This window comes from Notechis scutatus, chromosome 3, assembly GCF_049901735.1.
Source record: "Notechis scutatus isolate UNSWTSFEM ecotype Mainland chromosome 3, rNotScu1.2, whole genome shotgun sequence".
Classification (NCBI taxonomy): Eukaryota; Metazoa; Chordata; class Lepidosauria; order Squamata; family Elapidae; genus Notechis; species Notechis scutatus.
The window spans coordinates 87,077,770-87,097,232 of record NC_142011.1 but is presented as its reverse complement, the minus strand read 5'-3'; the positions used below and the strand labels follow the sequence as shown (position 1 = coordinate 87,097,232).

The 19,463-nt window shown below is 36.4% G+C and overlaps 1 protein-coding gene across 2 annotated transcripts in view; it reads left to right on the top strand.

The window, feature by feature from the left end:
- The window catches only part of TLCD4 (TLC domain containing 4), a 28,825-nt gene extending 23,374 nt beyond the window's left edge, over nt 1-5,451 (top strand). For both annotated transcript variants that reach the window (XM_026671716.2, XM_087960642.1), the window contains exons 6-7: nt 775-848; nt 4,617-5,451. In XM_026671716.2, coding sequence (XP_026527501.1) covers nt 775-848; nt 4,617-4,950 — 408 coding nt within the window. In that variant the 3' untranslated portion in view covers nt 4,951-5,451. The remainder of the gene's footprint in view (nt 1-774; nt 849-4,616) is intronic.
- The last annotated feature ends 14,012 nt before the right edge of the window (nt 5,452-19,463 follow it).

The window sequence follows — 19,463 nt, the reverse complement described above, 5'->3', positions numbered from 1 at the left end:
TGACCTACAGCAGTTCGTTTAATGACTGTTTGAAGTTACAAAAAGAAACCTATGGCCATTTTTCACACCTACAACTGTTGGCAACGGTCATGTGATCAAATTCAGATGCTTGGCAACTGACTCATATGTATGATGGTTGCAGTGTCCCAGGGTCATGTGATCCTGTTTTGAGACCTTCTGACAAGAAAGTCAATGGGGAAAACAGATCCACATAACAACCTTGTTACGAACTTAACAATTTCAGGGATTTACTTAATAATTGTGGCAAGATGGGTTATAAAATGGGGCAAAACTCGCTTAACAACTATCTCACTTAGCAACTGAAAATTTTGTCTCAGTTCTGGTTATAAGTTGAGGACTATCTATATAGAATGCATAGCAACATGGAAATGCGGAGATCAGGGCATTGACCACAGTAGCATTTATTCAACAGTAGTAAGATCATTTATATTGGATAAAACTTACATAAATTTGAACTATTGAAGTTGTCCTTGTGAAATGATTTTTCTTACTAGTTTTTAATAATATGGTGAGTAGATCTTTATAATAGTTTCTAAAGGATGTGTTAAGTGGTATATTAGATTCATTAGAGAAAGGATTGAAAAACTTGGTATATTTTCCTAAACAATATTCTATGTTGTTAATTATCCAATCTACTACTATTATTTTATGTTAAGTGTATAATGTTGATATTTAGAAGTTTTATATTATGTGTTATTTTTATAAGACTTAGAACTGTGATTTCTGGTTTGTTTTTCTACTTCCTTTTCCTAGGATAAAGGAGTATTGGCTTATTTTGCTAATTTTCGTCTGCTTGCAGAATTGTCTACCCCTTTTGTGAATCAGCGGTAGGTAATATTTTCTATAAGTTATTCTTACATTATCATTTAGCTTGCTATTTGTAATTCAGTCACTACTGACCTAACAAATGTGCACTGTCTATTTATCATGATACAGTATCACTGTTTTTTAAAGTTAAAACCTTGTGGTCACTGGTGTTTTAGCAAAGGTTTAATGAAAATGACCCAAATATATTAATTGAGTTTTTTTAAAATGTATGAATGCTAGAGGACTTAATGAAATTACATTTAATTATGAAATAATTTAATTTCTATTAGCAGATGATGTTCATAATTTCTAAAAAGATAACTATTCAAACTAAAACCAATAACCATATTGTTATTTATCTTAATATCCATTCAAGGCTCTTTAAAGCAGAAAGAGACTTTTATCTAAATAAAAATGTTAAGATTTTTTTTTCTTTGTGCAATGATTCTTGGAATAGGTACCTTACTTAGGGTCAACTTTTAAGTTGCATGTAGTCTCAAAAATTGTATAGTACTATCTCTTGCGAGTTTATTTCATTCTTGTTGTTTTATTTGTTCATATCTGCTACTGTATTATATAATCACTTCCGAGATACATCAAAGACTTGTTAAAATCTCAGTCAAAAGCATGATCCATCTGGGTACCAAGAATGAGATATAGAAATTAATTTTTGAAAATTTTCTAAAGATTTCTATATTTTCTAAGTTTCCTCCCTTCCTTCCCTTCCCTTCCCTTTTCTCATCCACTGCTACGTATAGTTTGAACATATTAACTCATTGCCTGCTTTTTTACTGATTTTGAATAATTACTTTCATTTACTTTCATTTCAGAGTTTGAAAGTTTAATATAGTGTTTTCTTTTAAGTTTCAACAGTCTAATTCTTTTAGTATCACTTTATGTTGTCATTCTCCTTTATTTTGGCCAGGACATGTAGAGTAAAGGTTTTATAGCATTAGAAGGAGGAGAATTAGAATGAAGAAAATAGCCTCTTTGCCTCATTACTACATTAAAATGTTATTTTTTTATTTTGTTTGTTTCATCTTTCATGCAAAATGATCTAAGGTCACTTCATTATTGCTATTGGAAGGTATTAGGCCCATTCATCGCAAATGAATCCTTTGCTGTGCTACTTTTGCAGCATGGCACAAGGTACAAAACTAGTATCTACAGTTTGGCTTCAAATTGGTTTCAGATTTCTTTCTATAGTTGCTTTCAGGAGTTATGTCATTGCTATTTGTCTTTGCTGCTTTGAAGTGAAGAGAATCTCTTTACTAACACACAAATATAGTTTATGAATACATATCTTTATAGTAACCACTTATATTCCTTGCCTATATCATTAACAAAAGGAAAATGGTCAAGTTGTTCACTTCAGCTGAACTCCCTGACATCTATAAACAATTCAATTATTCTTTTGAGCTGGTCAACAAAAATTATAGAAAGCAAGGTACAATAATCTAAACTAAATATAAGTTCTTTTCCTTCCTTTTTGAATCATCTGGATAGTTTAAACTAGAAAATCACTTCAGAGGAGCCTTACTTTTTGAAAAAAATAAAATAGATGGTATGCTGTACATGTATATACAAATTATTAACCCCTAAAATTTGTCAGAGACAAATTTGCTCTTATATAATGATCCTTAATAATGTGCAAAGGAAGTTTTGAAGAGACATGAGACAAAATTCAACGTTCTGTTAGATCTTGCTTTAAGTTTATTTCACTTCCTATGACTATATCAATAGGAAGAAAAGGAACTATATTACTCCTTTCTTTACTTCCATTCATTAACTGTATTTATTTCTGTTCATTCAACAAATGCAGAAACTATACTGGAGTAAGGACAACATGAACAAAATCACACAGGGAAAGAAATATTTCCCACTTTATTAGAATAGAAGGGTTTGGGGAAAACTAAACATAATAAGATCTAACGGAATACTGAATTTTGCCTCATGTCTCTTCAAAATTTCCTTTAGTTTGAGGAGAACAGCACATTTCCAAAATTTAACACTATATTCTGTGAGTTTGGCTTTGATCTGTTTACACAAAGGAAGATGAGAGAAATGATACAGGACCCCACTTTTCCTACAACTATGCATTCTCTAGTATCTGTGCTGAAATAGAATATTTTTGTCCTGTTGTTGATTTATACATATCATCTATTGATTAGAATTAATGCTTTCTATGCTTCTGTTTATTCTTATTTACCACAAAGAACAAGAGTAGAGAATACATTATCAACTAAGAAAATATACTTTAGATCATTGCTCCACTGCAGTTGAGGCAGCCCTAATGCAGATTAAGAATCTTTATTCTACTAGAATCTACTATTATCTCTCTTATCCTTGAAACATATGTGGGCAGTGCTAAGTGCATTGATGCACGTGGGAGAACATGTCCGGCAATGACAATCTTTTGGTTCCATTTGCTGCTGCTAATTGTCTGTTGGATCAGCCTCTTCTATCCAGTCTCAGATCTGTCTGCTATCCCTCAGTTCTCTTTGAGCTGTTAGGTAAATTGGAACCCTGGTTTCTACAGCCATTCTGCACACACCCTTCCCCCTTTGGATTAGTCAATTGGTTGATGGAGTTTCAAGTCCTGAAATTGACTAACCTGTTCTTGGATTCTCACAAGTAATTCGAAGTGTAATGGAAAGAACTTATCTTTCAAATTTCTGTAGCTCACCTTGACAGGGAATTTTCTTCTCAATTATTACAGTTCACAAGAGCTTTGCTCCTTACTACCTCTTCAAGTAATATTCTTGGGGAGCTTACAGCTCCCCACAGAACCCATTTCTTAAACTTCAGGTTTTCATCACCCCCTGTCCAATTGCTGTCCAAATCCAGATGATCAGTTCACTACAAAGATCATTAGATGGCAGCAAACAGATACAAAACCTTTCACTACAATCAGTCAACTCATAGTTTCAAGGATTTAAAACAAAACAAAAAACAACAAACAGTTCAATTAGTTGACGATATGACAGGAGAGAAGAAACAAAATGATTGCAATTTTGGAGGAACCAAAGCGTTATGTATACAACTTGGAGTGGGCTTTTCACAGGTTGATGAGAGGGGCTGGAATTTCAGCCAAAGAACTGCCTGTCATGCCCCTTAGCAAGTTACCCATTAAATCTGTGGAGATAGCTATGCTCCATGAGACTTTTCCAAGTATGTGGTAAGGATGGCATTGTGGCGGCAGCCAGATTTCAGGGCAGCCAAATTTCTTGCCCATTCTAAGCAAATAGAATGCAGATATGCAGATATGGTCTCTTTCCTGTCTCCTGTACAGAGGTGGATTTATAAACTGTACAGATGCGGAGAGATAACTCAACAAGACGTCCATAACAAAGAACATTTATTGGTTCATCAGGTATCCTCATAACTCACGTTTGTGATGAAATTCTTTTATGACCAATCCTTTGTATATCTGCCTTGTAGGTAAAAGATGGTTATCTCCTAACTCATCTCGTAGCGGTAGAAAAAGCTACTATCGGTTCATGAGTCCAGACAAGAATGGAGGGAAACCTCCCCCAACCCTCAAGGGTCAATTTAGTGACCAATCAGGATTACAGATGTAGCCACGTGACATGAACTACATTTCCCAGGATACCTTTAACTACATTTACCACGATGCATTCCCTTAAGGGGACAGCTCATAATTCCTAAGTAACTATCCAATTCCCATAGACTGGCTGGGACAGCACAGTCTTAGACTTTGCCGAGATAAAATTAATATTACTGTTCCTTTCTGGTTTTGATTTCTGTTAATCCTTTTTCTCTTATAGGTGGTTTTTTGAAGCATTGGGGTATTCTAAAGCTTCAAAAGCTAACATCATCAATGGACTGCTAATGACCATCATGTTCTTCCTAGGGAGGATCATAGTCATTCCAATTTATTACAACAGTGTGGCTTCTGAGTTTGGAACAGAAGCCTACTACAGATTAGGATTTGTAGCTCAAACCGCCTGGATTGTCCCCAGTATCATATTGGATATTATAAACTTAATGTGGATGGTCAAAATTACACGAGGATGTTACAAGGTTATTCGTCTCATTGGACAAGAAGAAGCCAAAACTCATAAAAATGGGAAATCTGACAACACGAAGAAGAACATTTAATAGCAATTCGGGGTACGTTAAAAGAACAATGGACACTTTTGCTATAAAAAGTTCCTCTTAAGGAAATATAAAGTTACCTTTCTTAAATTTAGGATTTCCGATAACACACTGCTTGGATCTCCAAAAACTTTTTCATCCGAAGACGTGGATTGTGTGGAGTCAGAAACAGCAACAACATGCTGCATATGTTGGCAGCCTTGGCAGGGTGTCCTAAGCATTGAATTTTAGCACTATATTCCTGTAAATTTTCACTCAGGTTTCTTAAAATGATACATTTTTAATGCTTGTGAATGTCAGGTTGTTTACGTTCTGCTAATATGGCAACATTTCTGGCATGTTTCTCGGCTTCCCTAATATTTGGTGTTCATGTCTTATCTGCTTTGCAAATTACTCATTTTGGATCTATACATTTTACTCCTTTTTCTACTGCCTTACGTGCATGACCCGGATCTTTGAGATTCATTGACTAGTTTTACATACAAATACGAATTTGAGCTTGAAGATCTTTTTTCTTAACTGATTGTTTTTATTGCTTCTTACTGTGTATAGATGTTTTGAACTTTTTAAATATCCAAATTTCAGCATCTTTGCATGGCAAATAGTAGGGAGATTTTTTTTAAAAAAAAAGTGCCAGTATTCTGTTTCCCTGACCCAAGTATTGGGACTTAGATCTGTTTTCAGCGTTTTATCATGTAACAGACAAATTTTATGCTATTAAAAACTCCTGAGAGGTAAAGCATTAATGAATTTTGGACATGTGGATAGTCACAAGACCCTCTTTACTAATCAGTTCATTTTAACTTTTCTCAATTTTTCTTTTAATACAATTTAGGAAAATGTGCTTCTCCAATGAGAAAAATCACCCTTCAGCTCTTGACAATGGATACTTGCAGAAACATCGCTAATATTTATTTATTTATTTATTTATTTGTGTATTTATTTAGTCCTATCTGTTCTGTTTTAGTTCTAGCAACGCAAGATGGTCTATATAGTATCCTTAGTATGGTCAAAATAAAAGTTAGACAATCACTAATTAAAAAGGACATTACAATAATAGTCTAGTTTCACCATCTTTGCTGAAAAGTGTTTGGACCAGGTTGGTCTTAAATTTTTTGCAAAGAAAAAACAAATAGGCTCTGCATCTCAGGGATCAAGATATTCCACAGAGTGGGAGAATATACACTTCTGGTTCCCATTCCTTTCACATCATGCAAATGGGAGACCCTTTGCCGCCTTTCTAGGAGCGGTATTATAGGATGACTGATTCTATTCCAGAGACATGTACAGATGCTGAACTGTGTCATACATTATATAGGTTACAGCTTGTATCTTCAACTGGGCCCCGAAATCTATTGACAGCCAACAAAGTGAGTATGAGTCTTTTGCTACTAAATCCATTCCTCTTTTTTAATAGCTAGGTTGATGCAGTTTGGCTCAGTTGCAGCTTCCAAGTCATTTTCAAGTTTGGTCCTACATAAAATACATTGCAGTAGTCTAACTGTGAGGTAACAAGGGCATGAATCATAGTTGCAAATACAAAGTGAGGGGAAAATTTGTAAGAAAAACAAAATAATTGGAAATCTATGGTTTACATTAACTTCACATATGCTCTCTATTATTATGGACTCAAGTTTATCTTATATTGTAATATATTAAATTGAACTTAATCAAATCGTCATCCAACATATTTTTAATGATATTTACCACTTACTCATCTAACACATATTTTGTTTTGAATAGCATATATCCTAATTTACTGCTGACTTGTTTATTGGCATATTGGGAGATTGCAGAGAACTGCTTATTTTCCCCATCAATGCAACGTCATTATGTTCTTGATATTCTAGAATATTATACAAGCACAGAGGTACTGTTTAGCAAAAGCTTATTCATAGGTTGATGACTGTAATAGCAAATGTTGATTTGCACATCCCATTTTAAACTCCTCAGATATTTCAAAACATGTCAAACACAGTAAATCAAATCTGACATATCAGATTTACACTCAGGAACCATATTTTGTTGTTGATTAGGTGGCTGGTGAGAAGGGAAATCTCCATATTTCATCAACAAGAGTTACAGAACTTTCAGCAACACTCAGTTGAAATTCCGTGTGTTAGTGTATGAATGGTGGCAGTTCACGTATTCAACTCTGAGATTTTAAACATAAAATATTAGTATTAACATTTTATCTTAAAATGAGAAAAAAATGGAGGAAAAGCTTTAGAAAAAAAGGTTTATTTACAATTCATAGTTATAAATACAGTAATTAATTTAATCTCATCAAATTTAATAAACTTTATTATTAAAGCATATGGTTTCACACTATCGTAATATATTCTGCAATTGTTTGAGATTTGAGAATGTTTTGAAATTTAAAATTCATTTTCGAACATTATAGCAAACAGTAAACTGTTTAACAGAGTTCAAGTTAATTAAACAAAGCCACCTTTAATTAATTCTTTTTCTAAACATCAGTTTAAATTACTGATCAGTATACCCTGAAGCAACTGGTGCTATCAAGTATGGAGTATTTTGTAGCATTATCTGTATTTATAAGCAATGTGCTCCATAAGACCACCTTCTTGCCCTAATTTTAAACTATATAGTTGGACCTTAGAGAGTTTTACAATACAGTTTAGTGCACTTTTGCAGTGTCAAGTAGTAACAATATTAGAGATTCAGATGGACAAGAGCCAATCACTCAGTAGTACATTTAACCACTGACATAATTTCATATACTCTCCCTGACCTATGGAAGACAGTTTGTGCTAATTGTACTTTCTGACTTTAATACAGAGGATAAGATGGAGCATGATTAAACTGGAAAAAAGGGTATCACAACAACATATTAATTTCCTATGTAACCCGAGAGTAAGTAGGTGTTTGATATAGTTCAAGAAAAAACACAGCCAAACCTTCAAGTAGCTTGATGAGAATTTGGTTTCTTAAGCTTTGAAAAATTAGCTTTCCTGTCTTGAATGAGAGAATGCACAAAATAATATATTAGTACCCAGTGGCCTCTCTATAATGCATGCTAGTAACTATAAATCAAATGTTGAAAAATTATCAAGCAATTTATTTAAAGTGTGACTTGAATTAAAGTTTTAATGACTGATCCTATGTTCACCCTAGAGTACATCGGAGCTCTTATCTAGAGAAAATATATCTGTCCTAAAAAGGCATTAATAGCTGAGGTTGTTGGCTTTTTGAAATAATTTGTAAAGTGCCATCATTATCTTACAAATTGATATAGTAACTTGTGCCTTTTTTAGGGAGGAAAAACAAATGTGTTTATTTGTGGTGAAATATGAAAACGGACTTACGTTAGTAGGAGCATAATTCCTCAGCTATTTTGAGAGACTAATTACAACGGGAAATCAATTGGCTTATGTAAAGATTCAGGATAATACTATTTGATTATATAAAAAAATCTTATTGTTAACAAACAATTGTTAATCTAAGAATGCAATAGAAGGCAGTATTAAAAATTTGTGCTCCATTGGACTACTGAATGAGTTAGGCAATATAATTATCTTTACTCTAAAATAAATCTCACAAAGCCCAATATAATTTACTGCTTAGCATGCATATTACAAGTTGTAGCATGTATAGTCTTTTCAACAACTCCTACTCATTTCAGAAGACTTTAACACTGAAAACACTGATAATATTACAGTGTTACTGGTAGGATTAATATCAGAACTAATCTACTATTTTACAAAATTAACCATGATTAAGTACAGTACAGTAACACAGGTTTTATACGTCAATCCTGTATGTTATTTTGAAGTAAAGATTAGACATGAATATACTAATTCGTTTTATTATTTTAGCAAGGATAATTTTGTTATGGAAAACTGAAAAAGGCAACATGATTGGGTAGTTTATGTTGGTTAGTTTCTTCTTTGTAAACTGTCATGGAGTTCATAGACTATTTTAAGGAAGACACTCATCTGAATATCTTAGCATAACTTAAGGAAATTTTTGAAAGGGAAAATTTTGAATACCTTTTTCCCTCTGAAATCATTTGTGTACTCTAAAAAGCTGCTTTGGAGAAACATAAGGCTACCCTGAACAATGTGGGATTGGATGGGAGAATTTGTCCGAAATTATACTTGGTTCTCAGATGTCAATTTGAGGAAGGTAAGTGAAGGAAAGTTTCTTTGTTAGATTCAAAAGCGACTTCTGAAACTCTACAGAGAACAAAATAAGTTTCTGAGAAAAGAAAGGAACAGGATATTTTCACAGGTTTCCTTAAATTATGTTAGGGTTACTATGCATATAGCCTTCTGATCAAAACTGCATAAAATTCATGTATTCATTCTGATGCTATTGTCCAACATTTCTGTGCAATATAAAGACAATGTGTTAGCAAATAAACATGCAAAAATAACTACAATGGATTCTATTTCAAAAGTTGACATGTCAGTTATGGCTAGGATTTCTCTGCCCACACATAATTTACACATGCATCCTGTCCCTCCCTATCCATATTGCAAGAAAGGATTTGAACTTGCATTTAACATCAACAGAAGTGCAGTTGAAGTGAAGGTGGTGGTTATCTATTAATTCCTGTATGAACTGATTATTTGTAGGACTGCCTGTCTCTAGTTGTATTGTTCCATTCCATGCCCTCTCTCCTGTAAATCAGGGGTCCCCAACCACCGGGCCCCGGACCGGTACCAGTCCGTGGATCATTTTGTACCGGGCCGCCTACTTTGCTTGGGCGCCGCCATCTTGTTTCAACGGCGCTTGAGAAAGTACTTCCGGGTGAGCTTGTCGGTCGTCGGTTGGAAAGCGGCGTTTGGGTGCTGAAGGAATCCTCGCGCCTTAGTTTTGTCAAAGGGGGGGCGGCTTCGAACGAAGAGCCATCCCGATGGCGGTGGAGTCTCGCGTTACTCAGGAGGAGATTAAGAAAGAGCCCGAAAAGCCCATTGACCACGAGAAGGTACAAAGGAGGAGTTGAAGGTGGCAGGGAGAAGCGGGGGACGGCTGGCTGGCCAGTAACTTGGCTCGCCTTGCCTTGGTCGTGCGTGCTGATGCCGGTACCGGTCCGTGGATTATTTTGTGATGCCGGTACCGGGCCGTGGTACAAAAAAGGTTGGGGACCACTGCTGTAAATCATTTGGCTGGACCCAGGAAGAATACCACTTCCATGGCAATGCCTGGCTCTCGAATGATCTTCCCTGAGATTCAGTTGGTCCTGATTCTGCTAGCTTTTCACAAGGCATTAAAATACTGGCTTTCAGGCTGGGATGTTAGATGTGTCCACTTTGGGAGATGGTATGGTGTGGGATAACAGCCAGATTGTATGTTGTTATTGTTGACTACAGTTAACCATGTCTTTTTAGCTGTTCCTTGGCAAGTTGACAGCCTTATAAATTGATTAAATATCTCCTCCTCCTCCTTAGAACTTGAATAACTTTATTGTCACTTTGAATGTGCACCAATTGGCATACATTAAAATGAAATTTCACTGCATGCAGCTCCCAAAGGATCACTATGTCCAATCTCCTCCTCCTCTTCCTCTGCCTTTGATAACAGAGAAGGCTTTAACTTTTCCTACTTCTATTTCAATGACCCATGTTAACTTCCTATACTCCATGCTTAATATCTAGACATAGTACCATGCTATGTATTCCAGTAATAGCTTGGTCCTCCTATCCCACCTCATGGGAAGTTGAAGTATTAATCTCATGCAATTTTGAGGAGGATGAGATGGAATGTCAAAATCATACTTATTGCTAACGTATGGAATCTCATTGATTTGCTGAAATGAAATCCCTATTAAAATTAATCCCATTGATGTTCTATTTAGAGTCCCAGAATATACAGTAGCAGCAAAATATACTGTCATCAATATAAGTTGTGATTGGTGAAGTACTTTTTGTAAAAATAGCTAATATTGGTTTTTGGTTTTTTGTTTAACAAACATGCTGATTTTATCTAATAAAGAACAACTTGTCTCAGTGTACAAATGGACCGGTTTTTTTTTTTAGTCCAGTAATAAAAAGTACAAATCCAGCCTGTGAACTTGTAACTCTTTTTTTTATGTGGCCTTACATTACTGAAGTTTAAATGCAAAAGTTTGTAAACTTTAGCAATGTATGCTGTTGATCATCTAATATTGTATTTTCCTTTCTCTTACTCAACAGATCTCATTAGATTAGACCCCCTTGTGGCTTCCATGTCTTGGCTTTTTTAGTTATCTTTGAGAAAATTCAAGAGGCCAGATCCACATTGGAAAAGTGCATGTTTTCCCTTCTCCCAACGAACTCACACATAGCTCCATCAGAGCAGGAAAAACATAGGGACTTAGATCCTGTATATTTTTATTTGTGCTCACAAATTGCTTTTGAAACAGCAGATTCTCAGCAAGAAAACTGACTTGAGAGGCATCAGGGCCTCCCAAAGAGGCTGTTTAACTAGAAATATACACGAGAAGATGCACCTGAAGAGCTCTGACCTTCTAATTAGTTTGAGTGGATTCCTAAATAAGCATGGAATTGTAACAGTTTAAAATTAGATATTTTTATTACAAACATAGAATACATATGAATAATGGAGTAGGTTTTACCTCTTTATTAAAAAAAATTGCTGCTCTTTAGATGACATTTGTAACTGATTGTATTCAGGAACTTAGTGACAAAAATCACGGACATATCTATATTGTACTTTATGCATTGGTGCTTACATATTTTCATTTATAAAGCATTTTTAAAAAAAAAAAACATTATGAGATGTAATGCTGATTTACAAATTCCAGGAGATGTAGAGTGCAATAAAAAGCCAAATAGAGAAGCTTTATTGAATCACAGCACAAAGTATAATAAACATACTATTGAAAATAATTACAGGACTGAAGTTGGCACTTATTTTCCTGGGCTAAACTGAAATACCGCAGCTACATTGATTGGATTGCCACCCATCACAATGACAATGGCCTATGATATTGGGCAATACTGATGAAGTACTTATGAACATTAACATGATCTACCTACCAGCTGGGGTATATTTTTATGTTGTTTATGATAAATGTATAAAATGAGTTTGCACTTCACTGGCGTTTTAAAGTCTTGCTGTTTACGTTTGTCCAGACTGATCTTGTCTGAAGTACATTCAATAATGTCTAAAGCAGGGGTCTCCAACCTTGGCAACATTAAGCCTGGCGGACTTCAACTCCCAGAATTCCCCAGCTAACAAAGTTGGCTGGGGAATTCTGGGAGTTGAAGTCCGCCAGGCTTAATGTTGCCAAGGTTGGAGACCCCTGGTCTAAAGCAATAAGTTGCATGTGGACACAAGGCATTGGTTAAGTAGAATAAAGAAGAAGAATGCAGCTGTTTCTTGTATTTTTTCCCTATTAAAATGGTGACTTCTCCAATTACTCTATTTAATCAGCTAAATGCAAGTTCGATAGATGAAGAGAACTTGGTATTCCGTAGCATCTTTGGAATGAATAAGTTACTTATTGGCATGGGAACAAGATAACCAATTTTTTTCTTATGAGGATCCCATTTTTAAAATATTTTATTTACAGTAATAAATGGTACAGTGAAATAAATTAAGATGCCTCATGCCACACATTTCAGTTGTGCTGCAATAAAAATTGAATGTAATTAAAAGACACAAGTTGAAGGTTAAAGCTTTTTACATAGAAATACTAGAAATAAAGCTTTTTATATAGAAATATTTATATACAAAATATACATGAAATATTTGAAATATTGTGTGTGTGTGTATATATATATATATATATATATTCTTAAGTTTTCGCGGGTACTTACATGTATGGTTTTCAGGTTTGTTCGGGTATTTTCCCACATCGTTATAGTTGTGCTTTTAAAGTTGTAGCAACGTTTCAGCAGAATCTCATCTGCCATCAACAGGCTTCTGTATTGTGTTCGTCTCTGAGTCAGACTTTCACAGCCGTTTCAGTTTTAAATTTGGGGCTAGCCTACTGCTGTGCCAGAATGGTTTTTTCTTAATCCTGGTTGGTTGGGAATCTTGGTCTGTGTTTATTGGTCTTAGAGTTTGCTGTGTTCTGCTTGATTGGTGTTTCTAATATCTTCTGTCTGTTTTTTGGCTTTTTTTTTGTTTTGGTTGGCTGGCAACTTTGTGTTCCTGTATTGGAATACCCGCTTGGATGAACACAAAAATGCAGTAAAAAAGCTGGAACACACTTCCTCACTAGTCCAACACATGAAAGCAACAGGTCATAGCATCGACTTCAATGGCACCAAAACCGTTGCCACTATAGAAAACCCCAGCCACAGAATTATCAGAGAAGCCATAGAGATTGAAAAAAGACCTGAAAGCATGAATAGAAGAGATGATTCCACCAGACTGTCAATCATTTGGAAGCCTGCACTCACAAACAAAAAAATCTCCACACCACAAGCCAGGCAAACACCTGGGCACAAACAGATCCCCCCTGATACCTCCAGCTCAAACACACCCCAACCAGGCACCCAGATGAAACCTAGCTTCCTAATAAATGATAGCCGTCTGTTTACTTGGAGCCAAGCTGCACTAAAAGCCTCCAATACAGGAACACAATGTTGCCAGCCAACCAAGACAAAAAAAAGCCACAAAACAGACAGAAGATATTAGAAACACCAATCAAGCAGAACACAGCAAATTCCAAAACCAATAAACACAGACCAAGACTCCCAACCAATCAGGATTAAGAAAAAACCATTCTGGCACAGCAGTAGGCTAGCCCCAAATTTAAAACTGAAATGGCTGTGATAGTCTGACTCACAGACGAACACAATACAGAAGCCTGATGATGGCAGATGAGATTCTGCCGAAACGTTGCTACAACTTTAAAAGCACAACTACAATGATGTGGGAAAATATCCGAACAAAGCTGAATACCATACATGTAAGTACCTGCAAAAACTTAACACACACACACACACACACACACACACATGATATTTCACTGTACTGTCACATTCTACATATTATATTGATAAGTGGAGTATGATTAAAAGCATGTTTGATTAGAAAGCAAGTCATTTCCACATTTAAGCATTTCAAGGAAAATATCTTAGAAAGTGCACATTAAGCATTCATTTCTAATAAGACTCATTTCTGTACTCAAGAACTCATATAAACAGTTATCATGTTTTCAGTAACATACAGAAGATGCTGTAAATCTAGAGTTGGATTGCAAAGATTGTTGTCTCCAAGGCTTTTATTGAGTACAAAAACTTGGGCAGTTTTTCATATTTGGATTTTAAAAACCAAAATGTGACCTCGGCTTACAATATTTAAGACACCATTTCTGTCATTAAAGAGCTGTGGTTGGAATGCAGTATATTGCAGGCTTATTCTGATTGCCATCAGTTCGATTCTCACCAGGTCAAGGTTGACTTAGCCTTCCTTCCGAGATTGGTAAAATGAGGACCCATATTGGCAGGCTAATCTTTCCATCTCCAGTGTGCATAACATTACCAATATTTTAGGAAAATTGTTTTCCCCAGTGGCTATACACAACCTTCCAAAGATCCTGGATGTAAATGAACCTGTATTTATATTAGGTTTCTTTTTTAATGTTTTTTTTTAAATGTTGAATTCTGACGTGTACCTGCTGAGATCTCAAGTAAAAGAGCACAGTTGGTTTTGATTTATTTCCTGGTTCACCTGCAAAATGATAACAGTGAGAAAACCCAAAGAAGACCAAGGACAAAAAGCTACCTTGTATCCCAGCTCCTATAACAAATAATTTTGAATGTGGATAAAAAGATTTGGAGAGAAAACTACTCTTTTCCCATCATTTCTGGAAAAAAAAATTCTGCAAAAGATCTGAAATACTTAGAATTATGATGCAACTAAAACAATTGAAACGTGGAAACGTTTCAGCCACTTCTCGGGTAGGGGAGCCGCCTCCGTAACTTCCACAGTTCCTGTCGCTGCTGCTGCCGCTGTTGTTGGAGACGGCACTGGCGAGAGAGGAACAGCTGCAGCTCAGCCTGAGCGCGCTTGGAATGCAGGAACAGGCTGTGCACCAGGACTTGGGGAAACTTGCAGAGCCTGAGGCTGGAGCACCAAGGATAGCAGTAGCAGAGACGCTCGCTCGGCTCTTCTCACACCCACCCAGCCGGGATTAAACCAAAACGCAATCACGTGGCACTCCCAAGTACCTCAAAATGTTTTTTTCCTGTTGTTACAGGGATGGGGGAAAAGCGGGAGCGACTAAGATGCTGTTGTTGGAGACAGCGCTGGCGAGAGAAGCGCCAGCACTGGTGGGAACTGTGGAAGCTACGGAGGCCTGAGAAGCGGCTGAACCGCTGCTGGCGGAAACCCATTGCGACGCCTCCCGCCTGCTGACCCGGGTCTGCAGCAAAGGCGCTTGGTGGGGGTAGGGAGCCCTCTGTGCTCCGCCATGATCGGTTGTTAGCGGCTGATGGTGAGGCATAGTAGCTGCCTGCGGGGCGCTCCTAATGGCAAGTTTCCCCCCTGCCTTCCCCCCCAATTTCACATGTTTTAAAATAGGCCTAAATTTGGGGGGAGGGGCTTAATTTCATGTTATGCCTAGAAAACATGCTGGCTCTTCCTATTGGGAGGGGGCATATTGTTGGAGAAACACGGTAGTACAAAAATATCTAAGCATATCTAGAGAGAATTTTAATAAAATTACAATAAACATTGCTTTGGAAACGGTGTCAATGTTAGGAATATAAGTCACCTAACAGGTATTTGGGTTAGAAATATATAAACCAGGATAAACATTTTAGTACTATATCTTTAAGGGAATGCAAGAGCATGCAATTGGGTGTGGTTTCTCAAACAGCCATAAGATGGAGCCAGAAACCTGGGTTGTTTAGTCTTAATCTTAGAAGAAAGTGTGACTCTATCTCTGTTTCCTTCTGTTGGAAAGTATTGCTGTTGCTCCATTTCTACTAATTGACTGATATTACTGGATTTAATGTAAGTCTGATACTGAACTGTTTCTGACACTGGAATTTGATATTTGGATTATCCCTGGATGAAAACTGATTGATTTTACCTGTGAATGACTTTGGATTGCTTATTTTCGACTTTGCTTAAACCTTTCTGGAAGTAAAAACCTACATTTACTGTACAGTGTATCTGTGTGCTCTGTGTGTATTATTCCAACACTACTCTCAAATACGTCTCCCTGTATGCGCTCATTCTCCTAACTGGGAATTACCTCAACATTGGTTATGGGCCCAGGCCATACCACGCTCAGATAACTGAGAGTTAGTGTGAATGCACAGTACTGTATACAGACAGCTGTTTACTGTTTAATTGTGGTTTACTATCCTGGTAAAGATGGCACAAGTCACTTCAACATGTCTATCACTGATAACCCGGTTGGATGGAACAAACTATGTTTCCTGGTCTATGAAGTGCAGTCTACTTCTGCGTAAAGAAGATTTATGGAATGTAGTTCAAGACCCACCGGATGTAAATGCTTGGGACCCAGCTAATGAGGATGATGCCAAGAAGCTTGCTGACTTTAAACAGAACAACGAACGAGCTCTTTGTATAATTGGACTAACACTGAGTGACCAGCAGCTAGTCCATATTCGTGGAGAAGAGTCTGCTGCTAGGTGTTGGGAGAATTTGAAGAGGATTTATGTTCATGACAGTGTAGGTGCACACATACATCTTACACGTAAACTGTTTAGAGCTCGTCTTCTAAAAGGTGGAGATATGTTAGCTCATTTAAACTTCACGAAAATAACATTTCAAGAGCTACATTAAAAGGAACTGATATTTTCAGAGCTGCATCAAGTTTACATCATTCTTTCCTCATTGGATGAAAGTTATGATGATTATGTATCTTCACTGGAAGTCCTGCCCAGGGATAAACTGACATTGACTGACATAACTGGAAGATTGTTAGAAGAAGCAAGAAGACGACTGGATAGGGACCAACTGAGGAAGGAACAACCACAAGAAGAGGATTTGTCTTCAACTACCTATACTGTTAGGAAATGTTTTTCTTGTGGGGCTAGGGGACATATAGCTAAATTCTGTAAGAAGGGAAAACAACAGAATACTAGTAAACACCAGAAGGCTAAGAAGAATGTTAGTTTAGCTATGTCTAGCAATTCAACTGTAAACCATGATTTGTGGGTTGTTGATAGTGGAGCATCGCAATGCATTACTAAAGATAGAAACAGGTTTGTAAAGATGTCCACGAGTAAACATCATGTATCATTGGCAAATGGATGGAAGATGAACGCATCAGGTGAAGGTACTGCATATTGTTCTTGTATAAACGAACATTTAACTATGTTATATGTACCTAAACTGAAATTTATTTTGCTATCAGTAAGGGCTTTAGTTAATCTTGGTTATGTAGTAACCTTTAGGGGAGATAACTGTATAATAGAGAAAGAGGGTAAAAGTGTTACTGCTACTTTAAAAAATGATTTATATGTAATACATGATGATCAGTTGAAGATGGCTAACTCAGTTTATAACAATGTTAAGCCACATGATGAATGTATACATTTACTACATAGACGTCGAGGGCACATTAATTTCAAAATGCTCAAACAGTTGAATTGTCAGAGGGAATAAAATTGAAACCTTGTAGCAAGTATTTACACTGTAATGCTTGTAAAGAAAAGAGTAAGGTTACTCCAGCAAACAGACTAAATGGGTTTAAGACCAAAGAACCTTTAGAGGTTGTTTTTGCTGACATAATTGGTCCTAAGAAACCAAGTTTAGGAGGTGCCTGCTATATTTTGAGTATTATGGACCATGACTCACGATACGGTTTCTGCTATCTTATGAAAAACAAAACAGAAACATTCCAACATTTCTTTAACTGGCTAAGGTTTGCTGAGAGAAAAATGAAAAGTAAAGTAATTACTTTAGTCACTGATAATGGGACTGAGTTTGTTAACAAAAGATTCCAAACTATGTTGAAATTGGCTGGTGTTGAGCATAAACGTTCTGCACCTTACAGACCACAACATAACTCGTTTATAGAACAAAGAGGGCAAACATTACAAGCCATGGCTCGCACTATGTTATCTGATTCAGGTTTACCTGAAATACTGTGGGGTGAAGCCATAATGTGTAGTAACCATGTTTTAAACAATGTTGTTAATACAACAACTGGAGAATTGCCATTCACTCGTTGGCATGACAGAAAACCAAATTTAAGTTATCTACACACATTTGGAGCTCCAGCATGGGTGCATATTCCCTCACAAGTAAGACTGAAAGGGCAACATAGAGCTAAGAAATTATTTTTTGTGGGTTATGAGGCCAACCATAGATCATTTAGATTCTGGGATCAAGGCACAGCTCATGTTTATTGCAGTGCTAATGCTAAATTTCTTGAGCACGTTGGAATGGGATAAATTGGAACAGGAATCCAGCAATGATATTATTATTGACACCCAAATAGTCCCTAAAGATGATATCAGTAAACAACAAATAGCCATTAAAGAGGAAGAACAGGAGGAAGTAGTAGAACAGGCACAGGAAGAAATAGAAGAACAAGAGCAGGTGGCACAGGAAAGTCCACCAGTAAGCCCTGTATTAGCAAGATGTTCAACCCGAGTAACACGACCACCTGATAGATATCAGGCTAGTGTTGTATGCCAAGTGAATACAGTTCCAAGTAACTATAGTGAACTAAAACTATCCTGCTAAGGATCAGGCTGCTTGGCAGAAAGCAATGGATAAGGAACTGGAATCATTAAAAAGACGAGGTATATGAAAATGTTAAGTTACCACCAGGTAAACATGCCATAGGATGTAAATGGATATATAAACTTAAGACAGGTGTGGATGGGACTGTTACCCATAAAGCCAGGTTAGTAGCACAAGGGTTCAATCAGACAGCAAATGACTACGATGAGGTGTTTGCACCTAGTCTGAAGGCTGCTACATTAAGGGCAGCATTAGTGTGGGCAGCTAAGGAGAAATACATTGTAAATCATTTGGATGTAGAGACAGCATATCTGCATGCACCGTTGCAACACACTATATATTTAAAGAAACCTTTAGGTCTCAAAAATGATAATACTGATAATAATGATTGCTGGAAATTGAAAAAGAGTCTTTATGGTTTGAAGCAATCAGGATGTGAGTGGAACCAATGTATAGTTAAAGAATTAACTAAGATAGGTTTTGTGGCTGGCATAGCTGATCCATGTTTGTTTAAAAGAGAAAGTGATGGTATAGTGTCATTATTGTTATTATTTACTGATGACATAGCATTAATCACCAAAACTGAACAAGAAGCTACTGAGATAATTTCACTATTGGAAAAGAAATTTAAGATAAAACAATTAGGAGAAATCAAACAATATCTTGGTTTAAAGATAGATAGAACTAGGGGAGGATACAAAATCTCACAGGCAGATAAAATTAACCAATTACTAAAAAGTTTTAAAATGGAACTTTGTAAACCGGCCAAGACACCAATGAGCCAGGAGTTTAGCCATAGTGATGTACAAAGTCCTATTTTTGATAAGAACATTTATCAGTCTTTGATCGGTAGTTTATCTTAT